Here is a 16657-nt window from a genome sequence, read left to right on the forward strand (position 1 = left end):
CACAGAGCCTTAAGGGGGATTAGCGACGATCTCCCCAATCAAGTGCCTTAACAAGAAGGCTTTATATTTATACCATGAATTTCCTCTTTAACCCAACAGATCTTTAATGTTGAAAAAAATAAAATTAAAATAATATTAATATAGCTGATCAGAACCTGGAAAAGGTAGGGGAGAGTGCAATTACTTGCCAGCAAAGAGTGGATGTTGCAGACAAAGCTGGCAAATTAGATCAGGAGGAATGAACGCCGCATTACCTTCGCGTCTGATGCATCATCCTCATTTTTCCGTTTCTGAGCAGCTTTTCCATCCTCTGTTGTTTCCGGGTCCGTATTGTTAGTCTCCTGTCCTTCTTTCACTGGTTTGGGAATCACCAGTTGGGTTTTGTCCACCCATTCATTTTGGCGACGGTTCACTGTGGAAACAAGCGAGCTCACACAATCAGGTACATATGGTTTTGGAGCCTCCTCTAGTGTAACACTTACCAAATCAGCAGCCGCGGACCGTGAATGGTCCTGAATACAGAGGTAATATGATTTTTTTATTCTCCTTATGTTGCATTTCAAAATTGATAAGTGACAAAGTGATAAAAGGCAAAAAAAATAAAAAAATAAAATAAAAAAACATTCAGGGTGTAAACTGACTGAAAAGGTCAGATTGCAGTGATCACTGCAAAAAATAACCATAATAACCAGCTCTGTCCAGATCACTGAGTGTCCTGCATAAAAAATCCTGGATTCCTGAGTGTAGCCACAACAAATTAATTTCTCACGTCCCCATCGGAGCAGACAAGATCAGCATAAGTGAAACTAAATTCACAAGAAAAAAAGAAAAAGAAAAGAAGAGTCCTGTTGTGTTTATGTACTAACAGCGAGGGAGCAGTGCAAACTTTGTGCAGTCAGTCTAAAAATGTGCAAGATTTATATATGTAGCCATACACTATCATTGAATGTCGGACAGTCTCCTGACCTACCCAAACACACAAGCATTTGGCACAGATAAATGTTCATGTTCTCCCTATGGGGAGGGGCAAGCCACAGCCAGAACGCCCGGGCGCCAGCTTGTCCCTCTGAGAACGAAAGGATCAGGTGGTGAAAATCCATCAGGCCGGACACTCTCCTCCACCTGTTACCTTGAATTCAGACCATGTACAGCGGTCCCTCAAGTTACAATATTAATTGGTTCCAGGACGACCATTGTATGTTGAAACCATTGTATGTTGGTTCTGAAGCCACCAAAATGTCATCCAAAAATAGGAAAAAGTAAGGATTAAACATACATAAGTAGATAACTAACATAGATAAAGCAAATTCTTACATATAAAAGTAATAAAGATCTGCTGGGAGCTGTAATCACTGTCTATGTAGAGGACAGGAGCTTCTTCAGGGTCCTGTACAGAACACACAGTGTCCTAAAAAAGTAAAATGGAGCCACCCTCACCTGGTGTCCAAAGGTGCATCTAACCCTGGTAACAGGTAAAGAGTACAGAACATGTAATACCTCCCTGTACTGAAGGGGGCGCTACCAGACATCAGTCAGTGCATTCACTTCAGTAATACAGGGGTTTAAGCAGTGAATGCCCATTCTAATTGGTCGGTTCTTCCGGCCATTGAGATGTTTCTCAGATCTGGACTGTCTGTACATTTGTATGTCGTGTCTGGTTTATAGCTCCAGAAAAGTATGTTGAAACTATTGTATGTTGAGGCCATTGTAAGTTGAGGGATCACTGTATAATCAGTTGGCTTAGTTCATGCCAAAGTTGTGCATCAAAATTTCAGCGCATTTTTTGGCACATGGCATTGCAATTAAGCCATTCCTCTCTCAACTAAGCCACGCCCACTTTCCATACCGCTTTATCGAGCAATGCTCAACACATCAAAAATGTGCAAGCCACATAAGTTTTTTTTTTTTTAAAGCACTAATTATGCCAGATTTGCTACCTATGTTGTTGTAGTCTCATTTGCAGCAACTTGAAATCTAGGCAATAAACCAAAGCATTGAAGGAGAAACACTGGTTGCCTTTGTGTACACAGCCTGTGTTACTAGGAAATTTGTGCAATGTTAACATGGCCAAAACGTGCAAAATGTCTGCCGGAAAATACGAGCAGACATACCGCACATTTACTTCACGCGGCGCCCTTAGGACCGCTCAGAAATGTGCAATCTCCACAGACAGCAATGCATTTCCAAGAGGAATCTGCAGAAACATTGAACAGGTTCTATCTTTCTGCAGATGTCAGAATAAGGTCTTTTGCTGCAGAAACATTTGCAGCGGAAATTCCTCCATATGAAAAGTACAGAAGAATCCCATTATAAATAATAGGACTCATCTGCAGCAAAATTTCCAAGCAGAATATTCCAGCAGAATTGGAAATTCCGTCATGTGAACACAGCCTTACACTGATGAGAGAGCAGTAAATGAAAGCTCCATTATAAAGATTGTTACCTCAGGTCGTGACATTATGTAGCAGGGTCATATTCTGCAACACCTGACGACACTTTCAATAAAGGCACAAGGGTGTAGATTTCAAACTACAAATCACACAAATTTCTGGAGTCAATTATAGCATATGCGCCAGTCTGCTAGAAGCCATGGCCTTTACTGACAGTGGAATAGAATTGGCAAAAAAAAAAAATTGGCAACATTTTTTATAAATTAAAAATAAATAGAAAATAAATGGACAGGTTTTTGCACAAAAATCTGATTTCTGCGCACCAGAAAACTGGCTTATATGCCCCTGTAACTACCCACTAGAGCAGTGGTCTTCAACCTGCGGACCTCCAGATGTTGCAAAACTACAACTCCCAGCACGGCCGGACAGCCGTTGGCTGTCCGGGCATGCTGGGAGTTGTAGTTTTGCAACATCTGGAGGTCTGCAGGTTGAAGACCACTGAACTAGAGAGTAGTGCAGACTTGTAAACCCACAGCATGCCCTACCTAATATGGGATCTGCAATTAGAAGCAAAACCCCTATACAGTTTACATCTTTCTCAGGATTTTACTTCAGAAATTTAAATTCCCCTTAACGTTTAATTTGACCTCCAAGGAGAAAGAACAATTGTGTGACCTGCATGTGCTGCCCTACAGCAGTGTTTCCATTAAATAGGAATTTACACTGCACGAAATATAGGCTACACGTTCAAACTTTGTTCTCTTGTGTAGATTGCAATGATGCAATTTGAGGAACTACAAGAATTTTTTTTTTTTTTTTTTTCAATGAAGGGACATGAAATTCAGGTTAAAGTGTACAAGGTCACTTCCAAAAACTTCTGACATGTTGTAAAGAGAGGTTTTGATTGGTCAGGGTTTGGGTGTTTAGACCCTTACCGATCGTTGGTGGGGCTTCTCAATGCTTTACGTGCACAACAGATGGGTACTCTAGGAGTCTCTGCTGCACAAAGTTTGGGAGAAAATTTACTAGTAAGGGTGCACACCTAGACCCTCACCATGTAATATCAGAAGTTTCTAAAGCTCAGGTGCAGGTTTTATGATCATTACTTACAGCCAACATAGTGTACAAAGTACTCCTCCTCTCTGCCCGCCTGCTTACTCTTTCTGGTTTTCATAATCTCTGCATCATCTACAAGGACATAAAAAAAATAAAATAAAACACTTCAAATAAGCCACATGAGAAGGGAACATGAGTAGACTCAGCACATTACATTAACACCCAGGGCAGTGAGACACATTAGGTTTGTTCTGCAGCTAAATATGTTTATATAAAACATTTTTAAAGCTACAGTGACCCCCTGACATACGATGGCCCCGACATACGATCATTTCAGCATACGATCACTCTCAGAGGCCATCGCATGTTGAAGGCAGCATCAACATACGATGCTTTTGTACGTCAGGGCCATCGCATAAACGGCTATCCGGCAGAGCAGACGGCTTCAGCTGCCACCGAATAGCCGTTTACGGTCCCCCGTGTGGTCTGCTGACGATCACTTACCTGTCCTCGGGGCTCCGGCGCGTCCTCTTTGGGATCCTCTGCGCTCTTCATCGTCATCACGTCGCTGCGCACGCCGTCCCGTCATCCAATAGGAGCGGCGCGTGTAACGACGTGATGGCGGCGACTGAGAGCGCGGATGTCGGGGAAGCAGAGGCCTTACCGGAGCATCGGGGACATCTCGGGGACGCGGCGACAGCGATTGAGGGCGACATCCAGGGCAGCGGTGACGGTCCGGCGGGGACACGTGAGTATAACCTCCAATACCAGTGGTCTCCAACCTGCGGATCTTCAGATGTTGCAAAACTAAAACTCCGTTGGCTGTCCGGACATGCTGGGTGTTGTAGTTTTGCAACATCTGGAGGTCCCCAGGTTGAAGACCACTGTCCTATACTTTACATTGCACGGATCCCTCAACATACGATGGTTTCAACAAACGATGGTCCATTTGGAACGGATTACCAGTATGTTGAGGGACCACTGTACACAAAAATGTATAATGGTAATCTCACCTGCATATTCAGCGGAGGTAACGGTTGCCATACACTCCATGTTGTTCTTAATGCTAAAAGCAACAATAAAGCTCTGACTATCGCATCTGCAGTGTCCTGCTCGTTTTGGTGAAAACTTTTTTTCACCTCAACAACCACCACACCCTGCTAAGTCATATGCACCCAGAAGTTAAGGAGATAAAGAAGAACACTACTGTCTACGTGCCCGCTCCTAAAGTCAAGATGCAGAGTGACTGGACAAATGTTCACACAGATGCTACACACACCCCTCATATCTGATTCGATTGTGTGTGTCTTGTGTAGATGAAAGGCGACACACAAAACCTTATTTGTAACTTCTTTAGACCGGCTGTTTCACTATTGTCTTTATCTATAAATAAAAGAAACAAGTACATTTTTCCATCTCTTCTCCCAGACCTGTATTTTCAGAAATATTTTACTTGTGTCAACATAAAGTCTCTCGCATAAAGTGTATCCCACCGTGAGTAACTGCTACCACCAACCAAACTAACACAAGTCTGACCTTTGACCTACATTGCAGGGGAAGTTTCCTGTAGAGGAGGGTATGGAGAGGTCACGGAATAGTGGAGGGGAATTGACCAAATCTCTGTTTTTGCACTAGCTTAGTATTAGACGGTAGTCTGCACATGTATTTACTAGTCTCAAAACATGTTGCATTTATAAATGAGTCATTTTAGACATGCGACTGATGGCATCAGCAAAACTAGCCTTAAAGAGGACCTGTCACCTGAAATTATCTCAATTTATATATTAATGTTAAATGTGAATAAGTATAATTATAGAGCTATAAACTGCTGTTGCAGTCTGTATCTCTAATAACATTCACTTACTGGCTCAGCCCCGCAATCTTTTTAGAATTTAGAGATTCTCTGGTGTCTGGTATTGTGCCAAGGGACTGGCGCAAGGCTAATGTGGTACCAATCTTCAAGAAGGGCTCTAGGTCTTCGCCAGGCAATTATAGACCGGTAAGTCTAACGTGCATTGTGGGTAAATTGTTTGAAGGACTTATAAGGGATTACATACAGGAATACATAGGGGATAATAGTATTATAAGTGATAGCCAGCATGGGTTTACTAAGGATAGAAGTTGTCAAACCAATCTAATTTGCTTTTATGAAGAGGTGAGTAGAAGCCTTGACAGAGGAATGGCTGTGGATATAGTGTTTCTGGATTTTGCCAAAGCATTTGATACTGTCCCTCACAGACGTCTGACAGGTAAGTTAAGGTCCTTGGGCTTGGAAACTTTAGTTTGTAACTGGATTGAACACTGGCTCATAGATCGTACCCAGAGAGTGGTGGTAAATGATTCGTACTCTGATTGGTCCCCGGTTATTAGTGGTGTACCCCAAGGTTCAGTACTGGGCCCGCTGCTGTTTAATTTATTTATCAATGATATAGAGGATGGTATTAACAGCTCTGTTTCTATCTTTGCAGATGACACCAAGCTTTGTAGCACAGTACAGTCTATAGAGGATGTGCATAAGTTACAAGATGACTTGGATAGACTAAGTGTCTGGGCATCCACTTGGCAAATGAGGTTCAATGTGGATAAATGTAAAGTTATGCATCTGGGTACTAATAACCTGCAGCATCGTATGTCTTAGGGGGGATTAAACTGTCAGAGTCACTGGTAGAGAAGGATCTGGGTGACTTGTAGATCACAGACTACAAAATAGCACAATGTCAGGCTGCTGCTTCCAAAGCCGGCAGGATATTGTCATGTATCAAAAGAGGCATGGACTCGAGGGGCAGGGACATAATACTCCCCCTTTATAAAGCATTGGTACGGCCTCACCTGGAATATGCTGTTCAGTTTTGGTCGCCTGTTCATAAAAGGGACACTGCGGAGTTGGAAAGGGTGCAGAGACGCGCGACTAAACTAATATGGGGCATGGAACATCTTAGCTATGAGGAGCGATTAAAGGAGTTACAATTGTTTAGTCTTGAGAAGAGACGTTTAAGGGGGGATATGATAAACGTATATAAGTATATAAATGGCCCATACAAAAAATATGGAGAAAAACTGTTCCAGGTTAAACCCCCCCAAAGGACGAGGGGGCACTCCCTCCGTCTGGAGAAGAAAAGGTTTAGTCTAAAGGGGCGGCACGCCTTCTTTACCGTGAGGACTGTGAATTTATGGAACGGTCTACCTCAGGAACTGGTCACAGCAGGAACAATTAACAGCTTTAAAGCAGGGTTAGATACATTCCTGGAACAAAATAACATTAATGCTTATGCAGAATTATAAAACTACATCCCTTTCCCTTATCCCCTTACATCCTTCCCTTCAATCCCCTGGTTGGACTTGATGGACGTATGTCTTTTTTCAACCATACTAACTATGTAACTATGTAACTAATTTCCCCCTTCTTCCCGCCGTCACATGCTCCGCGCAACTTCCTGTCATTGCTTACAACGTCGCGAGGAGCAGGACAGACGGCAGTGAATGAAGAGAATACAGGAAAGCAGAAGACACGAGAGTAAAGAAAGAAGACAGGAGAGAAGAAAGACGTCGGTGGTTTCTATAGTAAGTATAACATGTTTTCTGCTTACAATTGCTTACTATAGTTTTTGCAATACTATTGAGTAAAGGGGCATTATGTTTTATAAGGGATATTATACATGGTATGATATACTAAAAGGGGTATTATATACCATAAAATGCTAACAAATTATATAATATGCATCTTATAGTTTATAATACCACTTATATTATATAATATATTTATAGTATATGCTATATTGGGCATTATATACTATAAAAGGGCATTACATACTATATTCCTTAAGGTGTTTTATTATATATTATAAAAGGACATTATTATAATTATTATTTCCTTTATAATATACAATTAAGTCCCTTATAGTATATTGTATATAATAAAGCCCCTTATAGTATCTAAAACCCCTTATAGTATATAGTATGTAATGCCCTTTATAGTATATAATGCCCAATATAGCATATACTATAAGGGGCTTTAATATATACTATAAAGGGCATTATTATTATGATAAACTATAAGTAGCATTATTATATAATATAAGGAACATTTTTATTATATAATATATCTTATAGTATATAATAATAATGCCCCTTATATGTAATGCCTCTTATAGTGTATACTAAAGGGGACATTATTATTATATACTATAAAGGGATTATATAAGAGGAATTATTATTATATAATTACCCTTATAGTATATAAAAATAATGCCCCTTATAGGAACTGCCGCCGCCTACCCTGGGGGACATTGCCACCTACTATGGGAGAAATTGCCATCTATGAGGAAACAGACAGCTGGTGTAAAACAACTATGGGTGGCTCCCTTGCGTCTAGCTAGAGGCTCTGTACTCTCAGCTATATAGACCCATTCACATGCAGACAAAACACTTCACAGGCACTGCATTTGTATGTCCACTTTTATCCAAGGCTTATTCACTTTAGGTATGAAGTGCCTACCTAATGTGGGGGACATTTGCTGCCTACCTAATGTGGGGGACATCTGCTGCCTACCTAATGTGGGGGACATCTGCTGCCTACCTAATGTGGGGGACATCTGCTGCCTACCTAATGTGGGGGACATTATTACAGCTTGGGGCATTATAGTTATTGGAAAAAGTCCAAAGCCTAAAATGTCTTTTCCCACCATGTTCACTAGAGGAGTCATAGCCGGAGGAAATCATCATGGCCGTCTGAGCTGGAGAAGAAAAAGGTAAGTGAAGTACGCTGATCGGAGAAGACGTTACCTGATATAACTGTATGTAATCACCTATATAGTCTATTGTGGTAATGATGAGGGTTGTGACAACATTGTTGCTGTTAAGAAGTATTCCCATTCTGCAGGTGCAGGCGTGGTTAGGGGCGTGGCTATGAGTGTGGTCAGGGGCGTGGCTTGTCCCTCTTTGCTCTCAGCAAAAGTTGGGAGGTATGCGGCTAGGTATGTGCCATAAACTATATAATAATACCCCTTATAGCATATAATGCCATTTGTAGTATATACTATAAGGGGACATGTCCCGATCAGCCCGACTGAGCTACTGGGAAGCATTTACTTTCGCTTTCAGACACGGCGATCAAAGTTGAAGGGTTAACAGTGCGCGGCACAACGATCGATGCCACGCGCTGTTAGCCCAGGGTCCCGGCAATGATTAGCAGCCGGGACCGACCCGGCGTGACCCCGTTTTAAACACTAGGACCTGGCGTAGGGCGTACAGGTACACCCTACGTCCTTAAGAGGTTAAATGAAGGCAAACAATAGCCCTGCCCCTTCTGGTGTAAAACAATGAGGCTCACATAACCTCTCCCTGTGTGGTGTCGGTATGTGTCAGCTGCCCATCAGAGTGTAATACTGATATATACTGCAGTGTACAGACAGAAGAACATTATCAACCGGTCACTGACTGCATTGGGTTCAGTTTATGGATGTAAAATATTCATTTTGTGGAACTAGAAAACATGGCCGCCGTCGCTAACCAGTACAATAAAACAGTATACAGGGGTATATGGCAGTATATATATCTAGCACTCACAGTAGGTCCCATCCTGCCTCCTACAGTATATAGTGGTATATAGGGGGCAGTATATATCTATCACTCAGCTTGCAGGATCGCCACATACTGCTATGTACCCCTATATACTGTCCCCTAGATACTGCAGATGGCAGGATGGGACCTATCTGGAATGATAGATACATACCGCTATATACTGCCACCTACTGCTGGAGGCAAGATGAAATCGCGGCATCCCGAACAGCTTTAAAGACAGCAGGAGGGTCCCTACCTTCCTCCATGCTGTCCGATCGCTGAATGACTGCACAGTGCCTGAGATCCAGGCATGAGCAGTCAAGCGGCAGAATCATTGATCAATTGTTTCCTATGAGAAACCATTGATCAATGTAAAAGATCAGTGTGTGCAGTGTCTTAGCCCTTTATGGGAGCTATAACACTGCAAAAAAAATAGAAAAAAAAAAATAAAAGTGAAGATCATTTAACCCCTTCCCTAATTAAAGTTCGAATCACCCCCCTTTTCCCAATAAAAAAAAAACAAAAACCTGTAAATAAACATGTGGTATCGCCATGTGCGGAAATGTCAGAATTATAAAAATATATCGTTAATTAACCCCTTAAGGACTCAGGGTTTTTCTGTTTTTGCACTTTCGTTTTTTCCTCCTTACCTTTTAAAAATCATAACCCTTTCAATTTTCCACCTAAAAATCCATATTATGGCTTATTTTTTGCGTCGCCAATTCTACTTTGCAGTGACAGTCATTTTACCCAAAAATGCACGGCGAAACGGAAAAAAAAATCATTGTGCGACAAAATAAAAAAAACGCCATTTTGTAACTTTTGGGGGCTTCCATTTCTACGCAGTGCATATTTCGGTAAAAATTACACCTTATTATTCTGTAGGTTCATACGGTTAAAATGATCCCCTACTTATATAGGTTTGATTTTGTCGCACTTCTGGAAAAAAAATCATAACTACATGCAGGAAAATTTATACGTTTAAAAATGTCATCTTCTGACCCCTATAACTTTTATTTTTCCATGTACAGGGCGGTATGAGGACTAATTTTTTGCGCCGTGATCTGAAGTTTTTATCGGTATGATTTTTCTTTTGATCGGACTTTTTGATTACTTTTTATTCATTTTTTTAATGGTATAAAATGTGACCAAAATACCCTTTTTTGGACTTTGTAATTTTTTTGCGCGTACGCCATTGACCGTGCGGTTTAATTAATGATATATTTTTATAGTTCGGACATTTACGCACGCGGCGATACCACATGTTTATTTTTTTTACACTTTTATTTTTTTTATGGGAAAAGGGGGGTGATTCAAACTTATTAGGGAAGGGGTTAAATGACCTTTATTAACACTTTTTTCACATTTTTTTGCAGTGTTATAGCTCCCATAGGGACCTATAACACTGCACACACTGATCTCCTATGCTGATCACTGGCGTGTATTAACACGCCTGTGATCAGCATTATCGGCGCTTGACTGCTCCTGCCTGGATCTCAGGCACGGAGCAGTCATTCGTCGATCGGACACCGAGGAGGCAGGTAAGGGCCCTCCCGGTGTCCGGTCAGCTGTTCGGGACGCCGCGATTTCACCGCGGCGGTCCCGAACAGCCCGACTGAGCAGCCGGGTCACTTTCATTTTCACTTTAGAAGCGGCGGTCAGCTTTGACCGCCGCTTCTAAAGGGTTAATACCGCACATCGCTGCGATCGGCGATGTGTGGTATTAGCCGCGGGTCCCGGCCGTTGATGAGCGCCGGGACCGACGCAATATGATGCAGGATCGCGGCGCGATCCCGCTTCATATCGCGGGAGCCGACGCAGGACGTAAATATACGTCCTGCGTCGTTAAGGGGTTAAACTGCACGGTCAATGGCGTACGCGCCAAAAAATTCCAAAATAGCATATTTTTTGGTGACTTTTTATATCATACAAAAATGAATAAAAAGTGATCAAAAAGTCCCATCAATACAAAAATGGTACAGCTAAAAACTTCAGATCACGGTGCAAAAAATGAGCCCTCATACCGCACCATACGCGGAAAAATAAAAAAGTTAGAGGGGTCAGAAGATGACAATTTTAAACATATACATTTTCCTGCATCTAGTTATGATTTTTTTTACAGAAGTAATACAAAATGAATTCTATATAAATTGAAAGGGTTATGATTTTCAAAAAGTGAGGAGAAAAAAACGAAAATGAAAAAACTGGAAAACCCTCCGTCCCCAAGGGGTTAAAGACATTACATAAAGTTGGATCAGCCTGTAGTGCGGTTTTCCACTGTGATTTTGAGTGTGACTCCATATCCAGACCTCCATGGGTTGATACATTTGATTTCCATTGATAATTTTTGTGTGGATTTTGTTGTCCGCGCATTCAACTACGTAAACGATTAGTTCATTCAGATCTAGGATGTATTATCTTAATGCTCCCTTTATTTTTTGGAGCGGTGTATCACGCATGGTAGGTCCCGTCCTCCTGTAATAGCAGTATATATCTATCTTTGTCCTGTCACCTGTAGTATATAGGATATATATAGCGGTGTATATATATCACTTACGGTAGGTCCTGTCCTGGGAATATACACACACACACACAACCCGTCCCGTCCTGCAGTATATAGTGGTGTATATATAGGGGGCAGTATATATATCACTCACAGTAGGTCCCGTCCTGCAGTATATAGGATATATATAGCGGTGTATATATATATATCACTTACGGTAGGTCCTGTCCTGGGAATATACACACACACACAACCCGTCCTGCAGTATATAGTGGTGTATATATAGGGGGCAGTATATATCACTCACGGTAGATCCCGTCCTGCAGTATGAATGGGAATGTATAGTGGGCAGTATATAGCGGGATATATATATATATATATATATATATATATATATATATCACTTACGGTAGGTCCCATCCGGCAGTATATAGGGGTATATATTGGGGCAAAGTGTGTGTATGTATGTACCGTCCAGCAGTACATAGGAGTATATATAGGGGAAGTATTTATCACTTACGGTAGGTCCCGTCCTGCAGTATATATCACTCACAGTAGGCCCCTCCTGCAGAATATATGGGTATATATAGGGGCAGTATATAGCGGTGTATATATATCACTGACGGTAGGTCCCGTCCTGTAGTATATATAGGGGCAGTATATATCTATCACAGACGGTAGGTCCTGTCCTGCAGTATATAGCGGTACATATAGGGGCAGTATATATGCATTTGGAACGGATTACCACCGTATGTTGAGGGATCATTAATAGATAGATAGAGATATATATATATCTCTATCTATCACTCCTGGTAGGTACTATCCTGCAGTATACAGCGGTATATATAGGAGCAGTATATAGCGGTGTATATATAGGGGCAGTATATAGCAGTATATACCACTCACGGTAGGTCCCGTCCTGCAGTATATAGGGGTATATACAGGGGCAGTATATAGCAGTATATATATCACTCACGGTAGGTTCCGTCCTGCAGTATATGGCGGTGTATATATAGGGGCAGTACATAGCAGTATATACAGGGGCAGTACATAGCAGTATATACAGGGGCAGTACATAGCAGTATATACAGGGGCAGTATATATATATATATATATATATATATATATATATATATATATATATATATCACAGAAGGTCCTGTCCTGCAGTATATAGCAATATATATATGTGTGAATTCGGGTAGAAAACAGACATGGTCGCACATCTACAATCTTGTATAATGATCTGATTGCTTCTCAGCATAATATCAAAAACTAACAGGTTGTTAGTATATACGTTTTGATCAAAAAGTACAAGCCCACCTATTTAGAGCGGGTCCCCAACGTCCCTAGCATACAATGGTATATCACTGGGGGGCGACCACCACCGCCGCGACACCAGTGCCCACGGGGGGTTGGGTTGGGTGAAAACGACCCACTGGCAAAGCGGCCCCAATGCCACTCACACCAGTCTATGGGTTGCACCCCCCCACAGACACTGCAGCAACGGACGCCGCACATCACCACACCAGTGTGAACAAGGTGTAATAGCTCACTTACCATACTCTCCCAGTCACCCTATATAAGTAGTAGTTAGCTACATATGGGCCTTTTCTTTCCTTGCAGCCTCCCAGTTTGACTGGGAGAGTATGGTAAGTGAGCCATTACACCTTGTTCACACTGGTGTGGTGATGTGCGGCGTCCGTTGCTGCCGTGTCTGTGGGGAGGTGCGGCCCATGGACTGGTTTGAGTGGCATTGGGGCCGCTCTGCCAGTGGGTCGTTCCTCCCCCTGTGGGCATTGGTGTCGCGGCGGTGGTGGTGGTCGCCGCCCAGTGCTGCGCCATTTTATGCTAGGGACGTTAGGGACCCACTCTGGATAGGTGGCCTTGACGTGGCGAGTGGGCTTGTACTTTTTGATCAAAACGTATATGCTAACAACCTGTTAGTTTTTGAAATTATGCTGAGAAGCAATCAGATCATTATACAAGATTGTAGATGTGCAACCATGTCTGTATTCTACCTGAGTACACATTATCTATATCTCACGGTAGGTCCCGTCCTGCATTATATAGGGATACATATAGGGGCAGTATATAGCAGTATATATATCAATCACGGTAGTTCTCGCCCTGCAGTATATAATATATATCACTCACTGTAGGTCCCGTCCTGCTGTATATATTGGGGCAGTGTTAGATATATATATATATATATATCACTCACTGTAGGTCCCGTCCTGCAGTATATATTGGGGCAGTGTTAGATATATATATATATATATATATCACTCACAGTAGGTCCCGTCCTGCAGTATATAGCAGTATATATAGGGGCAGTATATAGCAGTATATATATCACTCACGGTAGGTCCCGTCCTGCAGTATATAGCAGTATATATAGGGGCAGTATATAACAGTATATATATATATATATATATCGGTAGGTCCCGTCCTGCAGTCTATATAGGGGCAGTATATAGCAGTATATATCACTCACGGTAGGTCCCGTCCTGCAGTATATAGCGGTATATATAGGGGCAGTATATAACAGTATATATCACGGTAGGTCCCGTCCTGCATTATAAATGGATACATATAGGGGCAGTATATATCAATCATGGTAGTTCTCGTCCAGCAGTATATAATATATATATATATCACTCACGGTAGGTCCCGTCCTGCAGTATATGACGGCAGTATATAGCAGTATATATATCACTCACGGTAGGTCCCGTCCTGCAGTATATAGCGGTGTATATAGGGGCAGTATATATATCACTCACGGTAGGTCCATTCCTGCAGTATATAGCGGTATATATAGGGGCAGTATATAGCAGTATATATATCACTCACGGTAGGTCCCGTCCTGCAGTATATGGCGGTATATATAGGGGTAGTATATGGCGGTATATATGGGGGCAGTATATATATCACTCACGGTAGGTCCCGTCCTGCAGTATATAGCGGTGTATATAGGGGCAGTATATATATCACTCACGGTAGGTCCATTCCTGCAGTATATAGCGGTGTATATAGGGGCAGTATATATATCACTCACGGTAGGTCCATTCCTGCAGTATATAGCGGTATATATAGGGGCAGTATATAGCAGTATATATATCACTCACGGTAGGTCCCGTCCTGCAGTATATAGCGGTGTATATAGGGGCAGTATATATATCACTCACGGTAGGTCCATTCCTGCAGTATATAGCGGTGTATATAGGGGCAGTATATATATCACTCACGGTAGGTCCATTCCTGCAGTATATAGTGGTATATATATAGGGGCAGTATATAGCAGTATATATATCACTCACGGTAGGTCCCGTCCTGCAGTATATAGCGGTGTATATAGGGGCAGTATATATATCACTCACGGTAGGTCCATTCCTGCAGTATATAGCGGTGTATATAGGGGCAGTATATATCACTCACGGTAGGTCCATTCCTGCAGTATATATAGGGGCAGTATATAGCAGTATATATATCACTCACGGTAGGTCCCGTCCTGCCTCCGGCACGAGTAGGTGGCCCCGATCTGGACGACCACATCTTCCTCCACGTCCCCGTCGTCTGCCCCGTCATCGTTTTCGTCGTCTTCCTCGTCCATGGGCTCCTCGGGGTTGTTGTCCGCCTCCTCCCCGGTCACCTCTTTCTTCTCCAGCTCTGAGGAGATTTCGGGCTGCGCTGTGGAGGCCATAACGGCGGGAACACGTGATCCGGGAGAGCGCGGGAAAGACGGGTACAGGCGGCGGGGGGCCTGGAAACAATCACCTCACACCTCACAAGGGGCGCCTGGAGACCGGGTGACGGGCGGGAGAGCGGAGTGGACGGGCAGGAGAGCGGCGTGTAGCGGCGGAAAGTGCAGTGTACCCCGGATCCTGCACCGCGACAACTCTTCTGGACCGACTGCGCATGCGCCGCTGTGAAGTGCAAATCTGCGCCCCGTGCAGCCTTGCTTCCGCCCTTCCCCTCAGATCTCCGAGGTTACAACTATAGGAGGAGGGGAGAGCGGATGTACAGGTCTCCATCATCTCCCCTCACTGAGCTCCGCCTGTGTTCTCTGAATGGAAGGATGACAAAGTGCACGGGCTGGGGATGATCTCCATTTGTGAAAGGGGAAGAGGAGAAAGTGGAGACATACTTCACAGACTGGGAATGATTCCTATAAGTGTTCTGTGTATAACTCTGCACAGGCTGTATATATATATATATTAGTGTTCTGTGTATAACTCTGCACAGGCTGTATATATATTAGTGTTCTGTGTATAACTCTGCACAGGCTGTATATATATATATATATATATATATTAGTGTTCTGTGTACTATATAACTGCACAGGCTGTATATATATATATATATATATTAGTGTTCTGTGTATAACTCTGCACATGCTGTATATATATATATTAGTGTTCTGTGTATAACTCTGCACAGGCTGTATATTTGTGTTCTGTGTATAACTGCACAGGCTGTATATATATATTTATATATTCGTGTACTGTGTATAACTGCACAGGCTGTATATATATTAGTGTTCTGTGTATAACTGCACAGGCTGTATATATATATATATATATATTAGTGTTCTGTGTACTGTATAACTGCACAGGCTGTATATATATTAGTGTTCTGTGTATAACTCTGCACAGGCTATATATATATATATATTAGTGTTCTGTGTATAACTCTGCACAGGCTGTATATATATATATTAGTGTTCTGTGTATAACTCTGCACAGGCTGTATATATATATTAGTGTTCTGTGTATAACTCTGCACAGGCTGTATATATATATATATATATATATATATATATATATTAGTGTTCTGTGTACTATATAACTGCACAGGCTGTATATATATATATATATTAGTGTTCTGTGTATAACTCTGCACAGGCTGTATATTTATTAGTGTTCTGTGTATAACTGCACAGGCTGTATATATATATTTATATATTCGTGTACTGTGTATAACTCTGCACAGGCTGTATATATATTAGTGTTCTGTGTATAACTGCACAGGCTGTATATATATATATATATATATATATATATATATATTAGTGTTCTGTGTACTGTATAACTGCACAGGCTGTATATATATTCGTGTTCTGTGTATAACTCTGCACGGGCTGTATATA

The 16657-nt window shown here is 42.0% G+C and overlaps 1 protein-coding gene across 4 annotated transcripts in view; it reads right to left on the minus strand.

The window, feature by feature from the left end:
* LOC130283977 (nuclear factor 7, brain-like) overlaps positions 1-16657 on the minus strand; it is a 168709-nt gene that overhangs the window by 117665 nt on the left and 34387 nt on the right. The window contains exons 1-3 of one of the 4 annotated variants that reach the window (XM_056533806.1): positions 15007-15532; positions 3501-3578; positions 255-412 (exon numbers count right to left, since the gene is read on the minus strand). The exons of 2 other annotated variants lie outside the window; for them this stretch is intronic. In XM_056533806.1, coding sequence (XP_056389781.1) covers positions 255-412; positions 3501-3578; positions 15007-15211 — 441 coding nt within the window. In that variant the 5' untranslated portion in view covers positions 15212-15532. Of the gene's footprint in view, positions 1-254; positions 413-3500; positions 3579-15006; positions 15533-16657 lie in introns of those variants that run through there. One more of the 4 variants, XM_056533805.1, reaches the window with a different exon arrangement.

This window comes from Hyla sarda, chromosome 8, assembly GCF_029499605.1.
Source record: "Hyla sarda isolate aHylSar1 chromosome 8, aHylSar1.hap1, whole genome shotgun sequence".
NCBI classification, from domain to species: Eukaryota; Metazoa; Chordata; class Amphibia; order Anura; family Hylidae; genus Hyla; species Hyla sarda.